The 23,550-nt window shown below is 38.5% G+C and overlaps 4 protein-coding genes, 1 long non-coding RNA gene and 1 pseudogene across 5 annotated transcripts; 5 read left to right on the top strand and 1 right to left on the bottom strand.

Annotated features, from left to right (window-relative positions):
- The first annotated feature begins 1,726 nt into the window (after positions 1–1,726).
- LOC113645431 lies at positions 1,727–3,687 on the top strand. The gene is made up of 2 exons (XM_027151033.2): positions 1,727–2,597; positions 3,260–3,687. Exons 1-2 carry the CDS (start codon positions 1,755–1,757, stop codon positions 3,584–3,586), a joined length of 1,170 nt encoding a protein of 389 aa, XP_027006834.1. The 5' UTR covers positions 1,727–1,754; the 3' UTR covers positions 3,587–3,687.
- A 625-nt stretch (positions 3,688–4,312) lies between these two features.
- Positions 4,313–7,887, bottom strand: LOC113645425. The gene is made up of 2 exons (XM_027151011.2): positions 7,693–7,887; positions 4,313–7,093 (listed from the first exon to the last, which is right to left on the bottom strand). Exon 2 carries the CDS (start codon positions 7,052–7,054, stop codon positions 5,156–5,158), a length of 1,899 nt encoding a protein of 632 aa, XP_027006812.2. The 5' UTR covers positions 7,055–7,093; positions 7,693–7,887; the 3' UTR covers positions 4,313–5,155.
- A 2,051-nt stretch (positions 7,888–9,938) lies between these two features.
- On the top strand, positions 9,939–13,522 carry LOC113645460. The gene is made up of 4 exons (XR_003441225.2): positions 9,939–10,565; positions 10,638–11,408; positions 12,834–12,944; positions 13,043–13,522. It is a non-coding gene; the product is annotated as an uncharacterized LOC113645460 (long non-coding RNA).
- Positions 13,523–17,374: 3,852 nt separating this feature from the next.
- LOC113645637 lies at positions 17,375–18,438 on the top strand (annotated as a pseudogene).
- Positions 18,439–18,794: 356 nt separating this feature from the next.
- LOC113645444 (histone H2A-like) lies at positions 18,795–19,438 on the top strand. The gene has a single exon (XM_027151047.2). The coding sequence runs from the start codon at positions 18,998–19,000 to the stop codon at positions 19,382–19,384; it is 387 nt and encodes a 128-aa protein (XP_027006848.1). The 5' UTR covers positions 18,795–18,997; the 3' UTR covers positions 19,385–19,438.
- Positions 19,439–19,579: 141 nt separating this feature from the next.
- Positions 19,580–23,202, top strand: LOC113645638 (histone H3-like). The gene is made up of 3 exons (XM_047803907.1): positions 19,580–20,254; positions 22,045–22,056; positions 22,838–23,202. Exons 1-3 carry the CDS (start codon positions 19,926–19,928, stop codon positions 23,151–23,153), a joined length of 657 nt encoding a protein of 218 aa, XP_047659863.1. The 5' UTR covers positions 19,580–19,925; the 3' UTR covers positions 23,154–23,202.
- Positions 23,203–23,550: the final 348 nt, after the last annotated feature.

The raw sequence follows: 23,550 nt of genomic DNA, 5'->3' as shown, positions 1-23,550 counted from the left end.
AATCGACTGATGTAGCTGGTTTAGCTCAGCTGCTGGCATATGTCCGGTATATTTATGATGGTATTTTCCAGAGACGGACAATGCAAAAAAAAATAAAAAATCAAGACCACAATTTAGACACGTAGAATGATGTTAAATCCCTAATGTATCTGTAAAAAGTTTGGGAACCACTGATCTAGTGCACAGGCATTCTGCAGTCTTGCAAAGGCAAATGTGACAAAGTCTCTCAGTCATCAGTTGGCTTTGATATTGCCTCTCTGGCTGCTTTGAGGATGTGAGCAGAACATATGTGCAGCACAGTGTAAGGCTTCATGTCATCCTGAATTTTTTTGCTTGTGCAAATATCAAAAGCTCTTTCTAGGTAGGTAGTGATGTGCTCTCTGTTGAAAGCTAGCAAAACACTTTGCATGAGAACCCAGCTATAGTCTGTCTCAACCTGGTGTATGTGCATTTGTGTGTATTTGGACAAATGCAATGTAAATTGCATGAGCCAATATGTGATTGGGGGTACCGAATGCTCATTTGATAGCATTTCACAGATTGGTAAAAGGGGAACATCCCCTTTTATATGACTAGAAATAATGACTAGGTCCACGTGTAATTGCTCTTGCAAGTGCTTCTCTTTTGAGGTTTGTTGCTGGCCTAAACCGTTTGTCACCCACTCTGTGTTTTATTTGTCCATGTTGACCGACCAGCATCTTTACCATTTTGCAAATTCTTTCAGGCTTGGTTTTCAGTTTGATTTTGTATTTTGCCTGGCATGATGGGAATGTGCAACTTGCCACAATGTGTAAATATGTAAATTTTTTTCCTGCTGCCCAGGGCAGCTTTTATGTTCTGATATTTAAAAGATAGAGTGCAACAGGGATTTTCTTTTTTAAATGCATTATAGAGATAGTGAGTCCAGGGTGGCCTTAATTTAGTGGAACCTTTCGAAGGTCTTATTTTGTTCCATTCCTTTCTGTTAAGAGTGATGGAAAACTGTTTATGCACCTTTTGTGCTGTCCTGTAAACATTTGGACCAGCATCTCCCAATGGTGCATTCTCACTTGTTTCTCTTCCTTCCAGGTTCACTCTGGTATCCTCTGGGGCTGTTTAGACCACTATCCTCAGTTGCACTCTCTCTTCCCAGACTTGCTGTGTCCTCCTGTGAATCCATGTTAGTTTGGACAATATCTGCCTTGGTGTCCTCTTTCCAACTCATTACCGTGTCTATGGTAGATCAAATTGAACAGTAAGTGTATATTCCTGAACATTTGGACATGAAAATTAGATATTTATGGTCAGCACTTGTTTTAATTAAATCTGAACAATATAAGAATAAATAAATGCTGGTACACATGGTAATTGCAGATAAAAATCAAGAAAGCTAATTTTTAAAACATTTTTTATAAACAGTCTGTTAACATTTGTTGATGGTTAGACCGAAGACTATTTGGTTTGATAGTATGATTCTTAAAGCAATTAAGTAATAATTGTTTAACAATAAGTTGGGCCACTACGGAAGCGTATTGCATTCACTTGAGAAAAAAAAAATCTACTCTGTTTTTCTGAATTAACGACTTAATTATCTCAGAATTATGAGATCATTTTTCATGAATAAAATTTTTTTGCTCTGTTTTTCTGAATTAACGACTTAGTTATCTCAAAATTATGAAATAATTTTTCATGAAAAAAAAAATTAATTGTTCTGTTTTTCTGAATTAATGAGATCCCTCAAAATCCTGCCAGGAGCTCTATTTTAGGTGGATTGCATGGAAATAAACATGTCCCGCCTTTCAAGTTTAATCCAGTTTTATTTTACTTTGGGTTTGAGACATTGGGAGATACTGCTGTCTTTAAGCAATGTAAATGGTATTGTTATTAGTGCGTCAACTTTGCGCAGACACCTCAAGACTTTGCGCCTGTTCAGACGAAAAGAACATTCTGATCTGCTTGACGTTGCTGTGTTTCTACAGGATCAGTTGAACCGATATGGTATGCTTCACGGATATAAGATGATGCATCTGAAATGCATTCAGGCTGGCTATGTGGTGACACAAGAGACAATCAGGCAATTGTTGAAAATACTGGATCCCCATGGAGTGCAACTGAGGCGCCGGAATCGTCTTCGGCGACGTTTGTATCATAATCCAGGCCCGAACTTTTTATGGCATGTTGATTCATATGATAAACTCAAACCATATGGGATCTGCATCAATGGTGCAATCGACGGGTTTTCACGAATGGTGATATGGCTACATGCATACTCTACAAGTAGTGATCCCAAGGTCATCGCTGGATACTTTATTGATGCGGCGTTATCAAGGAATGGGACAGCCACCCGAATTCGCTCAGACTTAGGGACAGAGAACTGTTACATGGAACAGATGCAGATGTTCATGAGACATGATCATACGGACGACTTTTCGAGAAATTGCTATTTGTATGGCTCAAGCAATCATAACCAACGGATAGAGCAGTGGTGGGGATTTTTGAGGAAACAGCATGCACAGTTCTGGATCAACCTATTTCAAGATCTAAAAGATTCTGACGACTTCTCCGGTGACTTCATAGACAAAAGTCTAATACAGTTCACATGTCTTGAAATAATAGAGGTACAGTAAGAAATGTGCTTTAGACATGTAAATTGTGATATGTTATTCAGCTATAGATTTTGTCAATACGCCAAATGTTGTGACATGCAGCATAATTATGTCATTTCATAGGTCTAACAACTGTTCCATAACAGAAGCAAATGGGCAATAACCATTATTTAATTAGATTATTAAATTAATTTGTAGATCACAATTTTTTCCTTATTCCCATATAGTTGACTTTTTAAGAGATGGATCTCAGTATAAGTAGTTAGAATTAGCAGCAGCCTGCATCTACAACAATAAAATGGTTATCTAATATTAACCCAAAAACATCATAATATAAAACACTGACAAGGAAAATTTACCGCACTATGAGTAGCCTACTTTTATTAATTTCATTCTGGTACTTTTATGAACATTTTGGTGAAAGAAAATTGTTTCTCTGCATTAGTGGGACACAGTATATGAGAGGGATGACTTATCTGACCCTGATCATATAAAACAAATCTTAACATAGAGTTTTATTGTTTTCAAATATAGAATTTAACATGCATGAAACTGTTTGAGAAACGGCTCTACTGTATCATACTGGACCATAAGCATTTATTTTGCCTGCAGGTGGTATTGCAATGGTGTGGACTAATTTTTTTACTTCCCCACTGTTTTTTTTTTATATTTAGAGAGAACTGCAGGATGTTGTTCACCTCTGGAACACGCACAGAATTCGCCCATCCAGAAATGCTGTGTCTCCATGTGGACGTCCAGTGATGATGTACACCCTACCCCAACTTTTTGGTGCTAGGGAGTACCTTAAAGAGGTATCCCAACAGAAGATACAGGCTTGTAGGGAGGAATGTCGTGAGAGAGGACCATATCCCTGTGATAATACAGTGTTTGACATTTGTTGCCTTGCCATGGTAGAAAACAGTCTTCATCCACCAACCTCTCCAGAGGAAGCCATTGATCTTTACATGTTCTTACGTGCTTACATACGTACCCAAATTTAATAATCACAAGTTGTTCTACTGGATCAAATGACTGAATGTGAGCACCCACTCATAGCCAAAAAAACAACAGAATTGCTGTTTGGACGGAAAAGGATATATACCATGACATTCATTGACAGAAGTACTGTGTTTGCAATCGATAATAAACACCTCTTTCATAATGGACATCTCCCAACTCAGCTCCATATCATCTCTTTTTATTCATCATTATGTAAAAAGTACATCTCATCCACAGAACTGGGAACAATCCTGTACCTGCAAATGAAAGGTATCACATGTTGCCATTGTCAAAAATGGCACATTTGTCCTTATGGTGGAACTATTTCGCATCACCAGATGTGGTCTGACACACTTTGGACTCATTGTAAACAGGGCAACCTACATGATGCTTGGATGGCCTTTAAATCAAACATATTATTGTATCTTGTTATCATGTGTCTCTGGGCTGCACATAAAGCACTTTTTTACACAATTATTTGTCATCATATAAATACATGCTAAACCAGTAAAACATTTTTTCTCCCCAGTGTGATTTACTGTGTATGTAGGAAATAAGCCTATTTGGTAAATTTGGTAATGTAGAGATGACTGTTTAAATATGTTGTCTAAAGAGTACTGGTGAATGCAGGAACTGCAGTGCAGTTGTCAAAACTCGGTAATTCTATTGTGTAGACAAAATTTGTGTGTGTTATCTGCAGTAAAGACCCGATTTGTTTGAAAACAAGAGAGAAACCTGTGCTTTTTATTTGTAAAAAGCAGAACACCTTCTAATGTACAGTGCTGTATGTTAGAACAGATTTCCAAACACTGGCAAAATTTAGAATTAACATGAGCTGACATTACCCCAGGGTCTTTTAAATTGTTAAATTGTCCCAAAAAGTATGCTCCTAAACTGCTAACAGAAATGATGGCTTATATAAAAGTTTTAAAACATTTAAAATATTGGTACATGTATCTAAATAAAAATGAAAATGTATCCACATGCATTTCTAACATACATTGTGTAAAAGGCTTATAATTGTTTTTTTGGTTAAATGGACCTTAAAGTATACTAACAAAATGTTCAGCCACTCAATATGTTTCTACAGACAGTTTAAGTCTGGTAACAACAACAACTGCATATGAAACGTTGCAAAACGTTGAACTGAAGTGGAACTATTCAGCATGACCAAATGTGATTTGACAAACTTTGGGCCCACTGCAAACAATGCAACATAAATGGCATTTAAATGGTCCTGTATCATTATCAATAAATCAAACTGATTATTGAATCTTGTTATCATGTGTAAATGTTTCTATGGGCTGGATATATTCGGAGTCCATCAACAAAATGCTCATCAGCCAGTAAACTTGTTTCCACAGTAAGTTTGGTAATGACATTTTGTATAAAACTGAAACTGAAAAACAAAATAAAAAATAAATCACCCTGCACTCATAATGCAATTACTTCCCCTATGTGCTCTGTCTTACATTCACACACTATCTAAAGGTAAACAGATGGCACTGATAAGGCTACTGTATACCTGGGCAAAAGGGAAGAGTGTGTACATGTGAGTGAGTGAGACACTTCTATGCAATGTCCATTGCATAGAAGTTGCTAGACAGTATAGCCTCCATTTCAGCTCGGAGGTCAGGATAGCTGTTGTAAGTTGATGGCAGCTCTAAAGTTGGGCCACAAGTATGTGCAATAGGCCGCCTTGATAAACCTTCCAAAGGGGTGAATATGACTTGAATGTCTTTAACGCAGATGACATCAGACCCTGTCATGAATCTCAACATCTTCCGGAGGCCTATCTCATCCAATCCCCTGATGTACTGATGTAAAAATTGCAAACTTTGGTTCTCTGCTGGAGTAGCTGGAGAGGCCGTGATCAACTTTAAAACCTTCCGGGTTGATGGTTTAAGATTCTCATACATCTTCTGCATATCCAGCACACTGGGGAAGAACTCCCTGAGAGTTGGTCCTGCGACTGCTGCAATGTTATCCAGTGCATATTTTGGTTGCTGGATTATTTGCTTGTGGGCCACTTGGAGAAGCACAGCTTTCAAGTTCTCTTGTGTTGGTACTGTTCTTACTCCCATGCGATCCATAAGATCAAGAAGCTCATCTTTATCATCACCATCAAGGGTGTCTTGCAAAGCAGTGGACAAGAGATCGCGCTCAGACTGACTAAGATACAACATTAGTGAGTCAAACAATAAATCAGGTGAGACAGTGTGTTCACCAAATGTGATTGCTGCTGTAAAGGCTTGAGCCAGCCGAGAAGGAAAATATCCATGTTCCTTTAATCCCTTGACCATTATCCTACCAACAGATTTCCATTCTTCTTCTTGCCATTTTGGGGATAGTGATGGTACTCTCACATCTGCACCCTCTGCTGCACAGTCTAAAAACTCTGTCCAGAAGGCAGCATATACATCCCTGGACACGCCATCAGCATCTGCCCCCATTTCATGAATGAAGCTGTATTTCACAGAGTAGGACATAATCACTTCATCCTTGAATTGGGTAATCAGTTCCTCCAAGAGATTGACTCTGTGGAGTTTCACCGTCACATGCAAAGGTTCATAAGTAGGACTTAAGGGGCCAGCAGGCACTGTGTCAGAATGGACAGGAGTTGAGCTGTAGGTGTTGATGTGTATCTGTGCCTCTTCTATAGGCTCATGTAAGATTGTGTCATCAAGATCTTCTAAAAATGGTCCACCTTGCAAAGGGCCAAAAATGACCTCTGATGTATCACACAAAGATGTAAGATCAACAATCTCTACAGCAGTAGAGACAACATCTTCTACAGTATGTGTCTGCTTTTCACTGTCATGTGTTTTTTGTGTCAGCTGCTCATTATCTTCTGTTGTGTTTTTCTGTCGCTCATTTTGCCTCGCTGCATCTGTCTGTTCATCAGTTCCTTCTGTCATCTCTGTGAACACTTCATCTTCATTTGTCTGGTGCTCTGTGAACAAGTAAAATCTTAAAATCCCCAATTTATGTGTCTCATAGAGCTCTCCCACACTAACACCCTCATCAAGGTATGCTTCCTGAAAGTCAACAATATTGTGACTAAACTCTTCCCACTTTCCCTTTCTCGATTTCTCATTGGGGAAAAATAGCTTTTTAGCTTGTGATAGAATCTCTGTTTTTGTGGCTTTCTTGGAAATATCAAGAACTCTGGTTCCTCCACCATTGCGTTTTCTCACTTGTTTCTTGTCGTGTATCCATCCTAGTTCTATTTTCCTTGTCATCTTCACGGCCCTTTTGTTATTTCTCAGATGTATCTTTGTTGGCTGCATAGAATGCTCCTCCTCAAAATCTTGATCTGTGTCTTTATTGCTTGTCAATGTGCCCAACTTTCTTCTAAGTTTTTCAAATAAGGACTGTCTTTTTAGATCATCACCACGCTTTCTCTGTTTTTCCATACAGAAACGCCTTGTAGCAATCCTATCACCATATGCTGGAATGTAAGCAGTCATAGTGGCATCATCTATTTCTCCAACTACCGAGCTGTCAATCTGTAATAAAAACAAAACAATACAGTAAGATATATTGGTTATCTTAAATCTAAGAGATGGCTATTTTTCCATATGAGTGAAAATTTATTTCTTAGCAGTAGCTACAAATCAGCAATTTATTTCTATTTTTCTTCACTTGCTTGTTTCTCTTTTCGCATGGGAATAAAAAGGAGCTAAAATATTAAGTAATTTAACACAAAAACAGCTGTCTAAAAAATGGTTGTAACCATAACAATGAAGTTTGAGTGACATAATGATGCTGAAAATAAAGTGTATTAACAGTGAAAATCCTTGACATCAAAGTTAGTCAGGGGACTGATTACTTTCATGTATTCCTCTTTAATTACATAACTATTTGCCTCAATTACAAGAAAAGCACATTGACAGAAGCAGGATGTTGTTCACCTCTGGAACACACACAGAATTCGCCCATCCACAAAAAAAAACATACGAAAGCAAGACATCGTAAATCGTATTGTAATTTTACTGTTGCCATGTAAAGACAATTTTTTTTTACTATAATTATTGTTTATCAGAAGCAATCCACATATTATTGTAACATTATTATTATTATGAATACATAATTATAGTGATGTTACCAGTGACACCGAAGCTCCGAGGCGTGTGTCAAAAAAATTAACCGATTTTCATCGAAGCTTTGTATCGAAGCTTGATTCGTTCTGGCAAAATCACGTGACCAATGACGTCCGAAGCTTCGTTTCACACCCACCCACGTGACTGCTTCGTTATCTGATTCAAAGGTTTAAAATCGTGCGCGACACGCTGCGCGCCCCTGTGTGTTGTATTGGAGTACTGCATGGAATCTATTACTGTATAGCGAGTTTAGGAGAGCTTATTGTTGCGACATGTCAATGGAGCCTGTTACAAAAAGATCTAAAATGTGGGAACACTTTCATTTGATTTCGCCCAATAAGGTGGATATATATGGTTTTGTTGTGAGGCCTATATTTATAAATGAAATCTCACTCATCATTGGGCAATTATACGATTCAATGTAACATTGCATGTCGTATATTTTGTAATATATATATATATATATATATATATATATATATATATATATATATATATATATATATATATATATAGGATAGTAGTAATATGTTGAAAAATATGGGAATGCAAGAAAAGATCCTTTTTTTGTGCACCGCTTAATACCATGATCTTTTTTTTTTTTAATGGTTCGCACTTTATACTTTTGAGCCAAGGTCTATCCTTAATCTGTTTTTATGTCCAGTGTTTGATTTGGGCCCAGCAGCTGGCTTATAATAATAATAATAATAATAATAATAATAATAATAATAATAATAATAATACATCATCCTTGTCACTCATTCAAGAACACTTACAATGTCCATTTCATGAGCTCACACACTTATAGACTGTGTGTCTATATAGTCATGTTAAACAGGTGGACACCTGATTGCTGACTGCTGATTGTTAATAAAACATAATTAAGCACAAAGCATCCATCTAGCCTACAGTACAGTAGTCTGTAAGGCAGATTTATAATCGTGTAAAAGTGTGACTGCACTTACATACCTTCAACATTGAGAAGTTTTTTTTTTTTTTCTAAAAACAGTCAAAATGTCCACATTCACCATAGAAAAAGTTATCTTTATTACATTTTTTTTTGGAGTTACCATGCGTATGCAGTGGAATATGCTTTGGTCATGTATTTAATATATTGTATCATTTATTTATTAATCTATCCTTAATTTGTAAATCCATTAATTTTTGCTTCTAAAATTAGTACGTTGTTTGGTTGTGGAACACTCTGTGATAGCGCTTTCACCAGCAGAGGTCCTCATCTGATTTGAAAAGCTTCGAGTAATGAACCTTTTTCCGAAACAATTGGGTTGAAAGATTCATTGCTTCAAGAAAGCTTCACTTCGCCATCACTAGTAACAGCGTTTAGCTCAGGAGTTATTGACTCGGGAAACTCCAACCTGTGAATATGTGGCCAACTTCCTGCTCCTTCAGTTCTCTCCAGCGCTGGAAAGCTGATCCTGTATTAACACGTCCTACTTCTTGCCTTATCGTAAGTCTTTCTTCGCTTTCTTTCTTTGTTTTTTATCCTCCATGTCAATGTTAAAGCCGCTTTCTGCTAATGTCACACATGCGCACTGAACACTCTCTCCGCCCATTGACAAGCCCCGCCTCTTTTTGCTTATTGGCTACACTTTTGTTTTGAAATTTGTTTTTGATTTTTTTTATTAATCAGTTTTCTGAAGCATTTCGGAGACCCCGCCATTAATTAATTAATCAATCAATCGATTAATCAATCAATCGATTGATTGATTAACCGATTAATCAATCAATCGATTGATTGATTAATCGATTAATCAATCAATTGATTAAGTAATTGATTAATTTATTGATTAATTGATTAATTAATTAGGCATCATTTTGCTCAAGTGCGAAAAATCTAATCACAACAACACTAGAGGTGTGATGAGTGTGTAACACACATTACACACACAGTTTTCTTGGCAAAACATCAGAGATATCTATACACTAGATGTCGCCTTGGGGTCGTAAAAATGCGTCAAAACCGCCGCCATCTTTATACGGTGCTCTTGTACTTTAAATGCATGGATGATGCCGGACTTCTGTGCTGCGTTTGGTTGTTCATACGAAATAAATCTAAAAACCAGAGAGCAAGGGATTACATTGCACAAGTGAGAATGTGTTTTATGATATTGAATCACAATCAAAAAACTAGAAATCACATTCATGACGATTTATGGTGATTTTATTTCTTTGCCTACATTGACGCTAATGCATTAAGAGGAGGGGGTCCCCCGTACCAAGATGGCGACTCTATTGACGCATTCGTTCCAATGTACTGCCCAATACAAGGCGACATCTAGTGTATATATCTATGGCAAAACATTTGCACTCAGTACTTCTGCTTTTTTCTTGACTTTGTCTTTTAGTTTGTTGGCTAAACGTGGTGTGAGGGAGGACATTGTGACGTTTGACGCCAGAAACATCACACATGAGATCCGGGAAAGTGTTGAGGAGTTACTGCACAGGAACAGGGCCTCCTGTGTGTGCCTGTGTGTTTGTTTGTTTGTTTGTTTTTGTGTGTGTGTGTGTGTGTGTGTGTGTATGCACACACACACACAAACAAACAAAGAATCAAACACACACACAGTCACAGAGCTAAGCACTGAACTCAAGTTAAGTTTGAAAGCCCACCATCGCTAATTCTCAATTGTAAAATTAAGATAAATTATCCCAGATCGATTCAGGGTTGCATCTAACTGAATTAGTTTTTCTAGAGAAGATTAAGAACAAAAAAAATCCACAGGTTTGTGTTTCAGAACGCAAAGCGTGCAAGTGCAGCATCTACTCCTTTGGCTGCATGGGTGAAAGCAAATGTCCAGTACTCTCATGTCCTGGAGAAGATTCAACCACTGGAGACTGAGCAAGCTGGACTGATGGGGTATGTACACACACACACACACACACACACACACACACCCCTGTACAAAACGAGTGTATGACTGTTCCTCAGGTGGCTGAAATCTTCACTGATAACTTCGACTATCAGATTCTCGTCAACGAGGAGGTCAGAGCACTTACACACCTCACACGCTAGTAACTTTATTCAGCTTTTTAATCATGCTAGCCAGAGTTAGCAGTTCTGTACAGAGTAAACTGTATGAATAAACAACTGCTTATAGTAGCATGTAGCAGTGTGTTGTTTTCACTGATTTTCCTGTTAGATTTTGGGTAATCAGATCCACATTTTTGTGAGTAAAAATGGCTACGGCGCAGGCGTCTCCAACCTGCACATGTACGACTCCGTGTCCTGTGATCTGATTGGCCGCTGGTCGTATCCCATCACCCCGAAGCTAACTTCTCAGATGAAGAGGGGCGGAGCTGCAAGCACTAGCGCCACAACGTTCACCGTGAAGCGGGCGTCGGCCTGGGACACGGCATTTTGATGGAGGAGAACGTTCTGATTGGACGAAACACGGTGATCGGCGCCAACTGCAGTCTGTCAAACACTGTGATTGGGGCTAACTGTCTGATCGGTAACACTTCCTGCTTCACCCTCACTTCCTGTTTTTCTCTCTGACGTGTGTGTATGTGTGTGTGTGTGTGTGTGTGTGTGTGCATGTGTGCATGTGTGCATGTGTGTATCTGTGTGTCTCCTGGTGTTGGATCGATTCGTTGGATTTGTATTGGTGACGGTGTGACGGTTTGTCAGTCTGTGATCTGTGATGGAGTGGAGGTGAAACACAGAGTTACACTCAAACCACAGTGTGTACTCGCTTATAGTGTAAGGATACACACATACACACACACACACACACACACACACACACACACACACACACACACTCTCACACACACACAGACACACACTCACACAGACACACACTCACACTCACATACACATACACACACACACACACACACACACACACACACACACACACACACACACACACACCAATTTGAGCTTCCATACCGGGAATGCCGGAATTCCGATCGCTTAGAAAAATAGAAGCAAAAAACTTCAGACCAGGGTCTACAACATATCCGAATTTGGTGCATGTGGCTCGAACGCCCTAGGTCGCATTTTTTTAAAATAAATTTTTGTCTAATAATAATAATTAGCTTATAACGGAAATTAGAATGTTGGCTTCTACAAAGCCAACATAATAATAATAATAATAATAATAATAATAATAATAATAATAATAATAATAATAATAATTAGCTTATAATGGAAATCAGAATGTTGGCTTCTAAAAAGCCAACATAATAATAATAATAATAATAATAATAATAATAATAATAATAATAATAATAATAATAATAATAAGCTTAAAACGGAAATCAGAATGTTGGCTTCTACAAAGCCAACATAATTACAAGTAGTTAAGCAAATGCTAGGAAGAGTCGGCCTCCGGTAGGGAATTAAGAGGTTCCCTCGATAAAGAAGGTATCCAAGAATATGGAGGTCAACTAAAAACCAAAATAGGAAACTTAGAATTTAGAATTGACACGGGAGCTGATGTATCCCTTTTACTTCACTCTTCAGGAGTCATTTTGTTCCATTTCTCTGGATCAACATAAACACTACTCCTTTTCTCATCAGATTTAGTAAAGTGCTTGTCTTGTGGGGGCGACTTGTATGTTTTACAGAAGAATGTGTCATGCCGGTTTTCCTGTTTGAGGCCATGTCGTAAATTTCCTCTTTCATGAGGAGGCCTCATTGCAATTACTTTATGATTAGCCTTGGCCTGTGGGTGATAATATTCACGCTGTGCAGGTTTTGACACAGACAGAGAGACAGAGACACAGACAGACTCACAGGCAGAGAGACAGAGTATATACATATTACACATGCACACACACATATGCAGACACACACACACACACACACACACACACACACACACACACACACACACACACAGTGCCATATACTGTATATTTGGACACATGCAAAAATTTTTTATACATTTCCCTATGTATGCCACAGAATAAATTGAAAATGGAAAAAAATAAAAAGATTAATTTGAAGAGCAGATGTTCAGCTTTAATTCAAGGGGTTGAACAAAATGATCAAGTAAAGCTTCAGGAACTGGAGCCATTTTTATGCACAGTATCCACATCAGGGGGCTCAAATGTAATTGGTCAAATGAATATAAACATAAATGTTCATTTTTAATATTTTGTTGAAAATCCTTTGCAGGCAATGACTGCCTGAAGTCTGGAGCCCATGGACATCACCAGAGGCTGGGTTTCCTCCTTTCTGGTGCTTTACCAGGCCTTAACTGCAGCTGTCTTCAGTTGATGTTTGTTTGTGAGTCTTTCTGCCTTTAGTAATCTACTGTTGTCTTCCTTGGATTGCCAGGCCTTTTTATGTTGCTGAGCTCACCATTGCATTCTATTTTTTCTCAGAATCTACCAAACTGTTGATCTGGCCACTCCTAATGTTCCTGCTATCTCTCTGATGGATTTGTTTTTTTTACGAAGCCTAATGATCTCCATGCAAGCCTGTTTGACTTGCATGGAGAGCTCCTTTGAAGGGATGATGTAGGTTTACAGCAACAGATTCCAAGTGCAAATACCACACTTAGAATCAACTCCAGACCTGTTACCTGCCAGTAACAGGCAGAAATAATGATGAAGAAATAATGAAGGAATAGCCTACACCGGTACATGAAACAGCTTTTTATTGAATTCAATTACTTTTGGTCCCTTGAAAAAGGGGGCTGGCTACTCTCAAGAGCTGTAATTCCTAAACCCTTCTTCCAATTTGGATTTAACACTAGAAATACTGGATTTTTTATTTTCTGGTGCAGGTCCCAAGGTGTGATTCCCCCCTGTTGAGATTTTCACAGTTCTTCAGCCCTGCTTTTGTTGCGCAAACAGCCCCATCACCTGTGAGGCCTGGCTCATTTGCATTTGTTCACTCAGAGTAGCTCAGATCCAAGGCAGGCCAAACCTCTGTCTGTGACGGAAACCTTCAAGGCCTATCTATACAAAATAGTCTGTTTAATTTATATAAAAAATTGTGTGCTGTTTGTCATTGCCATAGAACATATCAAATTTATATAACCCTTGTGCAGACCTGGGGTCTATTTGACTCATCTGGAAAGTATAATGTGTCATAACTTGGGTTTCCTTCCACATATTTGCCTGAAATTTACCAAGATTGTTCCAAATTATGAACTCTGCAAGTAAAATTAATCTTGTCCTCCTGGGTCAATTTGACCCGGGCACATTTAGTGGGGCAATAGGTCACACTTTTACCCTTTTCAGCGCAATGAACATACATACCTGTAAAGACACAAAAATGCACACATAAAATGTCCACTAACACACGCACCCAAAACACACACACACACACACACACAAATTGGGCATTGCGTTTAATTATGCCTTTTGATACACTTTTGCTATGCCTTTGCCTAGCAGAGGAGTGTGTATGAGACATGAGGAGTGTGTTTGGAACAGTAAGAGGAGTGTTTATGAGACATCCCTTACTTGGGAAAAAATGAAAAGTTGCTAATACATGAATAAAATGAAAACTTGCTAACACTTCAGTCTCCAACGTATGTTTGTAGACAAATGTCATAAGCTGAGTGAAGTTATGGTCCATGGCTTTTGACATGTTCTTACACATACAGAATAAAATGATGGCCAATGAAAATGAAATTACATCAATGAATTATAACACCAAAAGTGAATTTTGAGAACAAGAACCCAACATGCCTCCACAGAAGATGCACCGTGGTACTGGGAAGCCCTGTCTGAGCCAGACGACAAAAGACGGCACTGTGTGGGTAGAGGAGGACATTGGAATGTCCAGTGCAGTAGCAAATCGCTTGTGCTTCACTGCGCAAGCTGGACCCTGGGCGACTGGGGTACTTTCCCAAATAAGGAGATGCATTGCAGACATATTTGGTCTCCAAATCCGTGGCCATCCAGAACTTGATCCCAAATTTGTCTGGCTTGGTTGCGATATACTGTGTGAATGGACAACAAACCATGGTAGGGAACAGCTGTTCATCTATGGTCATGTGTTTTCCTGGAGTGAAACTCTCAGCACAGTTCTTGTTGAAGCATGTCCAGATGTCGGAGACCATATCAAATTTGTCTGTTAGAAGGTGTTGTATAATTGAAATGAATTCATCTCTTGGCAATGTCTCTTTGAAAGCCAGGAGATTGTTTTGAAACCATTTTGACCATTTATAATGTCAGTAAATAATAAAATCTGTTTTTTCCAGGTCAAATTGACTTGAATGCTTATAAAGTAAAAATTCTACAATGATCACCATTCTGTGTGATCAGCTTACATTTTGAACATTTTACATTTATGTCTATTTTGCCTACCAGATGCCATCTGATCACCCAAAAACGGGCTACACACACACACACACACACACACACACACACACACACACACACACACACACACACCACTCAAAAACTTGGCATAATTTATTGTGAATAAAACTTCCTTTACACCTCTTATGCTTTTTATTATATTTAAGTTATAAACAATAAACCTCATGATATTATGCCATGATTTTAAGTAAAATAAGCAGAAATTATTAAATATTATTTTGGATAACCACTGGCTGGTGTATGTCAAACATCCCCAGGTCAAAGCTGACTGAAGCAACTAAATTCATGAATAAAAGAGAGAAAACAAATATGATTTGAATATGAAAACACAACATCTGTGTGTGTGTGTGTGTGTGTGTGTGTGTGTGTGTGTGTGTGTGTGTTTCGGCAGATCATATTTTGCCCTCTTCTTGGCAAAGGCATTTCAAAAGTGAAATATTTACAAATGTGTAGCTTTTTTTTTCTGGAGGCCTAATGAGATGCAATGCCCAATTTGTATGTGTGTGTGTGTGTGTGTGTGTGTGTGTGTGTGTGTGTGTGTTTTGGGTGCGTGTGTTAGTGGACATTTTATGTGTGCATTTTTGTGTCTGTATGTATGTTCATTGCGCTGAAAAGGGCAAAAGTATGACCAATTGCCCCACTAAATGTGGCCGGGTCAAATTGACCCGGGAGGACAAGATTAATTTTATTTGCAAAGTTCATAATTTGGAACAATCTTGGTAAATTTCAGGCAAATATGTGGAAGGAAACCCAAGTTATGACACATTAAACTTTCCAGATGAGTCAAACAGACCCCAGGTCTGCACAAGGGTTGTATAAATATGATATGTACTATGGCAATGACAAACCTTAGCACACAATTTTTTTATATAAATTAAACAGACAATTTTGTGTAGATAGGCCTTCAAGGTTTCCGTCACAGAGTAGCTCAGATCCAAGCCAGGCCAAACCTCTGTCTGAGTGAACAAATGCAAATGAGCCAGGCCTCACAGGTGATGGGGCCATTTGCACAACAAAAGGAGGAGAACAATGGAGCTGTAGGGGTGCTGGTAGGTGTGAGGTCCAAAGATTTTACGCAAAATTGCGCAGGTTTAGCAAAGCTATTTAAACACCCTCAAATTAAAGCTGAGAGACTTTCAGCCCACTATAAATATACAACTATAGCCTGAATATGTTTTGGTAAATACCTACTGTTAAAAAAAAAAAATCATTTGTGCCTGTGTCCAAATATATATGGACCTAACTGTACATGGAAATTGTACTCTACTTCTAAAGATTATCAGTCAAGAACTAAATGTATGGTTGCAATTTTGAAATTTGGCCAACAACATATAAGATCAAATAATATATTTAACAGTGAATTTTTAATTATAAACTTTATTGCTTTTATATTAGTTTTCTTCTTATTGTTGATGATAGTAGTAATAGAAGCAATATTCTAAAATGTGCAAATGTAGCACTGGGTAAAAAAAAAAAAAATAATAGTAACCTTGAACTATATGTAACCATTGTGCGTTTTTTTTTTTTTTTTAAATCACATTTCTTGAGATGTACAATGTCTACATGGTTCGACATGCTCTTTATCACTGTTCTAATTATGTTTCATTTTAACTTGATTAAACCTATTCTCTCAGTTCCTTTTCACCCTGGTTTCTTTACACTGTATCACTAAAACTAAAAAGTTCCCCTTAGATGTGACAAATTCAGAAAATGAATGAAAATCCTTTGTATTGGGTTTGACTGAAGATCATATTCAGAATATTTGAAAATATCCTAAAATGAGCGCTCCTGAGTAGAGGCCAGGTAAAGGACAAAAGATCAATCTGTTCCTTCCCCAGAATAATCACCATGCTCAATTACATAGAATTTGTATTAGTATCATTTACTGAAAGTGGACACTTTATTAATACACAATTAATTATATATACTGATGTCATATCTATTAATATAAGAGGTGAAAATCATGAACATTTAGGAGGGGGAAAGCAGCTATTACTTATTACTTTAGCTTATTACTTTAATGATCCAAATGACAAAAAAATACAGACAGAACATGAGGACTCAGGACACAAAGGGACAGGGGAGCTAGATTCACAAAAGGTACAGTAGGGAGAACTTGGGCAATGCAAAGAAATGAACAGAATTACAAACAGAGCCTTGTGTAGTCCTTTTTTTTCTTCTTTTGAGCTAAATAAATTGACAGCAAAGAAAAACTAGCTGCATACCCTAATCTAAACTACCAAAAGTACAGTGTGTGGCACCAGGACTCTTAGGTCTATATCAGGGTCATCTGGTGCTTTTCTCTCTTTTGTCCATTTATTTATATGAACGAACTGATAAACAGTGAACTGTCAATTCAGGTGGATTACAGACTTTAACATGAGTAAAAAAAAATCACTAGATCTCAGCTCAGAGCGAGCTCTTATATGAAACGTCACTTCAATTGTTTAAAGTAAAAATTTAAGGTGAAAATTTTAAATGAATTCTTGAAAAAAAATTCTACTAATTTCGAAGATTAATAAGGAATTTGTGAAAAGTTTATTCTTTTTATTCCTTTAATGTTGTAAATTATTTTTAACTACTTTCATGTAATTGATCACGCAATCAAATGAATTAAAAAAAAAATGTTTAATTTCTTTACCACTAGCTGAAGTTTTATTGAGGGCTGTAAGGGGGAAGGGGAGAGAGAGAGAGAGAGAGAGAGAGAGAGAGAGAGAGAGAGAGAGAGAGAGAGAGAGAGAGAGAGAGAGATTGCGCCAGGCCACAGTGTGGAAGACTAAATCATGACAAAGGTACAAGCAAGAAGAAGGCAGATTCGAGGACCAAGAAAACAGGCCCTAGCATCGGCGAGCTCATCGTTAAAACGGTTTCCTCGTCCAAGGAGAGGAGCGGCGTGTCTCTTGCCGCTCTGAAGAAAAGTTTTGGCTGCCGGCGGATACGACGTGGACAAGAACAACTCTCGCGTCAAGCTCGCCGTCAAGGGCCTCGTTACTAAAGGCACTCTGGTGCAGACCAAAGGGACCGGTGCGTCTGGATCTTTCAAGCTGAACAAGAAGCAGACCGAAGTTAAGAAGCCCGCAAAGAAAGCCGCGCCCAAAGCGACAAAGGCGGCCGCCAAGAAGCCCGCCGCGGCTAAGAAGCCCAAGAAAGTAGTGGCCAAGAAACCCGCAGCCAAGAAGTCTCCCAAGAAGACAAAGAAGCCCGTCACTGCCGTCAAGAAAGCCACCAAAAGCCCCAAGAAGGTCAAAAAGCCGGCGACCCCCAAGAAAGCAGCCAAGAGCCCCAAGAGGGCCAAAAAGCCAGCGACCCCCAAGAAGGTAAAGGCTGTAAAGCCCAAAGCAGCGAAGACCAAAAAGGCTCCTAAGAAGAAGTAAACTTGTTTCTTATGTTTTTTTTTACTCCTCAAACGGCTCTTTTAAGAGCCACCCATGTTTTCCCTTAAAGAGCTGTTTCCTATTCTGATAAACATGATAAACAAAATGATGACTTTAGTGGATTCTGTAGCGAGTGTTTAGGCAGCTACAGACTTGTACATTCACCTTCACATAAACGTATGAACAACTAGGGACAATTGGACAGTTTACATTTTAAATCCATGTACATTTGTCTTTACTCTCTTCTATACTAATATATGCTTTATAGATATAAAACCAGTGAATAATCAAGTTACTGATTATAATCAGTTTACAAAATATTTTCTCTCTACAGTGATATGCATTTAGTCTTTTTTATTTTAATTTCATTCATTCTCTCTCTCTCTCTCTCTCTCTCTCTCTCTCTCTCTCTCTCTCTCTCTCTCTCTCTCTCTCACACACACACACACACGGGAGTGGGAGGGGCGTGTGGCGTACAATAGAATGATGGACTGACCCTGGAATTCTACGGCGTGTTTCGGATTGGTTCTTCCGTCACAAGGATCTTAGCCAATAAGAGAGATGACGTGATGGTTATATCACAGAGTGCTAGAAGGACAGCGCTGTTATTTCGTATCTGAGCTACAAGATGAGCGGAAGAGGCAAAACCGGCGGGAAAACTAGGGCTAAGGCCAAGACTCGTTCATCCAGGGCCGGACTGCAGTTTCCCGTGGGCCGTGTGCACAGGCTTCTGCGTAAAGGTAATTACGCCCAGCGCGTCGGTGCCGGCGCTCCGGTTTATTTGGCCGCCGTGCTCGAGTATCTGACCGCTGAGATCCTCGAGTTGGCCGGCAATGCCGCCCGTGACAACAAGAAGACCCGTATTATTCCCCGCCACCTGCAGCTCGCCGTGCGTAACGACGAGGAGCTGAATAAACTGCTCGGAGGAGTGACCATCGCTCAGGGAGGTGTACTGCCCAACATTCAGGCCGTGCTGCTGCCCAAGAAGACCGAGAAAGCCGTCAAGACCAAGTAAACTCGCTCAGCGCTGCGTTTCTCACCACCCAAAAAGGCTCTTTTAAGAGCCACCCACTTTTACTGACAAAGTGCAATTTCATCCTACTTTTTATTATTACTGTGAGTGTGAACTTTATAAAGACAATTTCCCCAAATAAGTGTTAAAATCTAACACTAATAATAACGGACTTATTTAATGACAGACAACAATAATAATAAAAAATAGTAATACTAACATTACTATATAAGGTTTTGATAATAAATAATGAAGCCTGCTCTCTTAATGACACAAAGAGACAGTAGGTTACTGACAGAAAACAAAAGCGCTGTGCTACTGAGCGCGCCAGCACAATCGGGGCGGGCGGTTTGGGTTTCGAACTGTGTCCGTGACAGAGTACGGTCCAATAGTCATCAGGTGACGTAACGCGTTCTATCCAATGGCAGACGTGTGCTTTCTATCCGCCCAATGAGAACAGGGCAGCGTTAGGGCTTAAAATGACAGCGTTCGCCAGCGCCGTTTATTGTGGTTTTTTCCTCCGTGAAGTTCACAGTTCGACGCTATGGCAAGAACCAAGCAGACCGCCCGTAAGTCCACTGGTGGCAAAGCGCCCAGAAAGCAGCTCGCTACTAAAGCTGCTCGCAAGAGCGCCCCGGCTACCGGCGGCGTGAAGAAGCCTCACCGTTACAGGCCCGGCACCGTTGCTCTGAGGGAGATCCGCCGTTATCAGAAGTCTACTGAGCTGCTTATCCGTAAGCTGCCCTTCCAGCGCCTGGTCCGAGAAATCGCTCAGGATTTCAAGACCGACTTGCGTTTCCAGAGTTCGGCCGTCATGGCCTTGCAGGAGGCTAGCGAGGCATACCTGGTCGGTCTGTTCGAGGACACCAACCTGTGCGCCATTCACGCCAAGAGAGTGACCATCATGCCTAAGGACATCCAGCTGGCCCGCCGTATTCGCGGAGAGCGCGCTTAAACCTCAATTCTGTCTAATGTACACAAAGGCTCTTTTAAGAGCCACCACATTCTCTCTGATAAATCAGCACTTCTTCATATCCGTGTGTGTGAGCTCAGAGTTTGTTGTATAAACTTTACTTTGTGTGTGTGTGTAGTAAATTTATATATATACATATATCACATGTATGTAAAGGTGAATCTGCTTTAGAGAAATTTCTCTAAAGCGGATTCAGTGAGTGTTCAGGGATAAGAAGAGTAATTTGAAAATAAATCAATGCACATTTATTTGTATAGTGCTTTTAGCAATGGATGTTTGTCTCAAAGCAGCTTTACATGAACACAACATAAAGTTATTTAGAGATTAATATAAAACATGATTGTAATATAAAAGTGATTGTAGTGAGGAAAAACACCCTTATGGAGAAACCTATTTAATGAAGCAGAGTCCAACTGGAGCTGTGAAAATAAGATTATTGCCTTACTGAGTAAAGAAACAGAAGGCTGAATTATTATTATTAATAATAATAATAATATAATCTAATTTGTAATTACATATTAAAGTATAGTAGCATGGACAAAAAAAAGTGTTTATTCTTTGTTTTGTGTTTGTGTTTAAACAGAAAAAGAGCAAAATTCACCAGTGCTGATTATTATGAGCTAATTATGACCTCAGGTACAGAGCTAAAGAATTACAATGAATGTATGATTGACAATTTTGCTTCTATTTGATCTTACAATTTGGTCCTTTAAGTAGTAGTAGTAGTACTCTTGCTGTTGATATTAGTGGTGGTGGTGGTGGTATTAGTAGTAAATTGTATTAAAAAAAACTCACAATAGTTACAAATAGTTTCAGGTTACTATTATTATTAATACTATTATTAGTAGTAGTTGTAGTAGTAGTAGTTTTTTTTTGTTTGTTTTTTTTTGAAGATGAAGGTTACTATTATTATTATTATTCATTTATTTATTTTTTCCATTTATGCAGGTCTACATTTGCACATTTTAGAATATTGCTTCTACTACTACTTCTAACAAAAACAACAAGAAGAAAACTAATATAAAAGCATAATTAAAACTTCACTGTTATGAATACTATTTGATCTTATATGTTGTTGGCCAAATTTCAAAATTGCAACAATACATTTAGTTCTTGACTGATAATCTTTAGAAGTAGAGTACAATCCTCATGTACAGTTTGGTCCATATATATTTGGACACATGCACAATTTGAAATTTTTTTAGGTATTTACCAAAACATATCCAAGCTATAGTTGTATATTTATAGTGTGCTGAAAGTCTCTCAGCTTTAATTTGAGGGTATTTAAATCCAAATTGGAGGAAGTGTTTAGGAATTACAGCTCTTGAGAGTAGCCACCGCCCTTTTCAAGGGACCAAAAGTAATTGGACAGTTGAATAAAAAGTCACACTTCATTGCTCTGCTTTAAGTACAATAGAGTGTACAGTGTATCAGACTCTGTTGTTCAGCTGTTTTCGTGTTTATCTATAACAAACAGAATCTACTTATATACTATGTATATAAGTATATACATAGTATATATATATATACATACATATATATATATATATATATATATATATATATATATATATATATATAGTATACAAAGTATATGTATATAATATATTATGTAATCTAACATAGCTGTTCAAATGATCCCATTTACAGCGAGACCTGTGTCTAGACGGTGTCGACTAAATATTTCAAGTAGAATAGTGATGTTTTGTTTTGACCCACGTTTGATATTTGAATTTTGACTTCAATGAGCTTTCCTTGTGAATGACATTGAGTTTTAGAATGAGATTAGTGTTGGAGACAATATAGCTCATTTAGACTATAAACCTTATAGATTCTGTAATATTTTGTGTTTTACAGCTGATAAAATGACTCCTGGATGTTGTCTTTACATTTCTTTCTGTGTTGCTTGTAATGTAATCAGGGTTAAACATGGGCTCTGTTTTTAATGTACCCAGACGAACGGGGAACACCGGGCCTCCTAGTAATGGACCTAGGAGTATAGAATACAGTTCTCAAGCCACAGATGTGCTCAAATGGATGTTTTACATCTAAACAGTGCAGGTTAATGTTGTACAACCAGAGAGTGTTGTTACTAACCTCCATACATTGCTGGGTGTTGGTCTGTATATTTTTACTGAAATACTCACTTTGTAAACCTTGGGTAAAAATTCTACTACTACTACTATTACTATTACTACTAAGACAACTCTAATAATAATAATAATAATAATAATAATAATAATAATAATAATAATAATAATAATAATAATAATACTTGTGTGTACAGAGAGGTTGCAGCAGAAAAATACATTAGTAAGTTAAAAGCTGTGGCTTTCTCTTTGTTTATGAACGGCTTCTATTGCGTGAGCGCTGGTCTTAGACCCGCCTCCTTGTCTGGTCTCAACTGGGTCCTGGAGATGGTGGATAAATAATCAGTTTCTGCGTGGTGTATTTTATTGAGCGGCTTCACTTCAATAGAGCAGTATCATGTCTGGTAGAGGTAAAGGCGGTAAGGGACTCGGTAAAGGGGGCGCAAAGCGTCATCGTAAGGTCCTTCGCGATAACATCCAGGGAATCACTAAGCCGGCTATTCGCCGTCTGGCTCGCCGTGGCGGTGTTAAGCGTATTTCCGGCCTGATTTATGAAGAGACTCGCGGTGTGTTGAAAGTCTTCTTGGAGAACGTCATCCGCGACGCCGTCACCTACACCGAGCACGCCAAAAGAAAGACCGTCACCGCCATGGATGTGGTGTACGCTCTGAAACGCCAGGGACGCACTCTGTACGGCTTCGGCGGATAAACGTTCAACACCGAACCACATCAACACAACGGCTCTTTTAAGAGCCACCCAAATATCTACAAAGACATTTTCCTGCTTTATCGCGCACGTGTGTGTGGACGCAAATGACGTCGAAAGCAATATTAAGCAATATCCAACATATGTTAATATAATAGATGCTCTTTAGTACAATATTACAAGTGAATTGATTTATATACATCTCTGTTTCTTTTTTTCCCCCATCTTGTGTGTATGATGCAAATGACGTCAGAAGCCACATAAAGCAATATCCGATATATATTTATATTATAGATGCTCTTTAGTACAATATTATAATTTAATCGATTTATATACATCTCTATCTTTTTATTTTATATAGTGTGTGTGTGTATGAAACGCCGTGTAAAGTTTGATGGTA

This window comes from Tachysurus fulvidraco, chromosome 19, assembly GCF_022655615.1.
Source record: "Tachysurus fulvidraco isolate hzauxx_2018 chromosome 19, HZAU_PFXX_2.0, whole genome shotgun sequence".
NCBI classification, from domain to species: Eukaryota; Metazoa; Chordata; class Actinopteri; order Siluriformes; family Bagridae; genus Tachysurus; species Tachysurus fulvidraco.
The sequence above is the reverse complement of the archived record's forward strand: the minus strand, read 5'-3'. Positions and strand labels throughout refer to the sequence as shown.

Coding starts and splice junctions, on each gene's coding strand:
- LOC113645431 (XM_027151033.2), top strand. CDS start 1,755: ATGGAAATAAACATGTCCCGCCTTTCAAGTTTAATCCAGTTTTATTTT. Junction 2,598..3,259: donor CATGTCTTGAAATAATAGAG/GTACAGTAAGAA, acceptor TTTTATATTTAG/AGAGAACTGCAGGATGTTGT.
- LOC113645425 (XM_027151011.2), bottom strand. CDS start 7,054: ATGACTGCTTACATTCCAGCATATGGTGATAGGATTGCTACAAGGCGT.
- LOC113645444 (XM_027151047.2), top strand. CDS start 18,998: ATGAGCGGAAGAGGCAAAACCGGCGGGAAAACTAGGGCTAAGGCCAAG.
- LOC113645638 (XM_047803907.1), top strand. CDS start 19,926: ATGGCAAGAACCAAGCAGACCGCCCGTAAGTCCACTGGTGGCAAAGCG.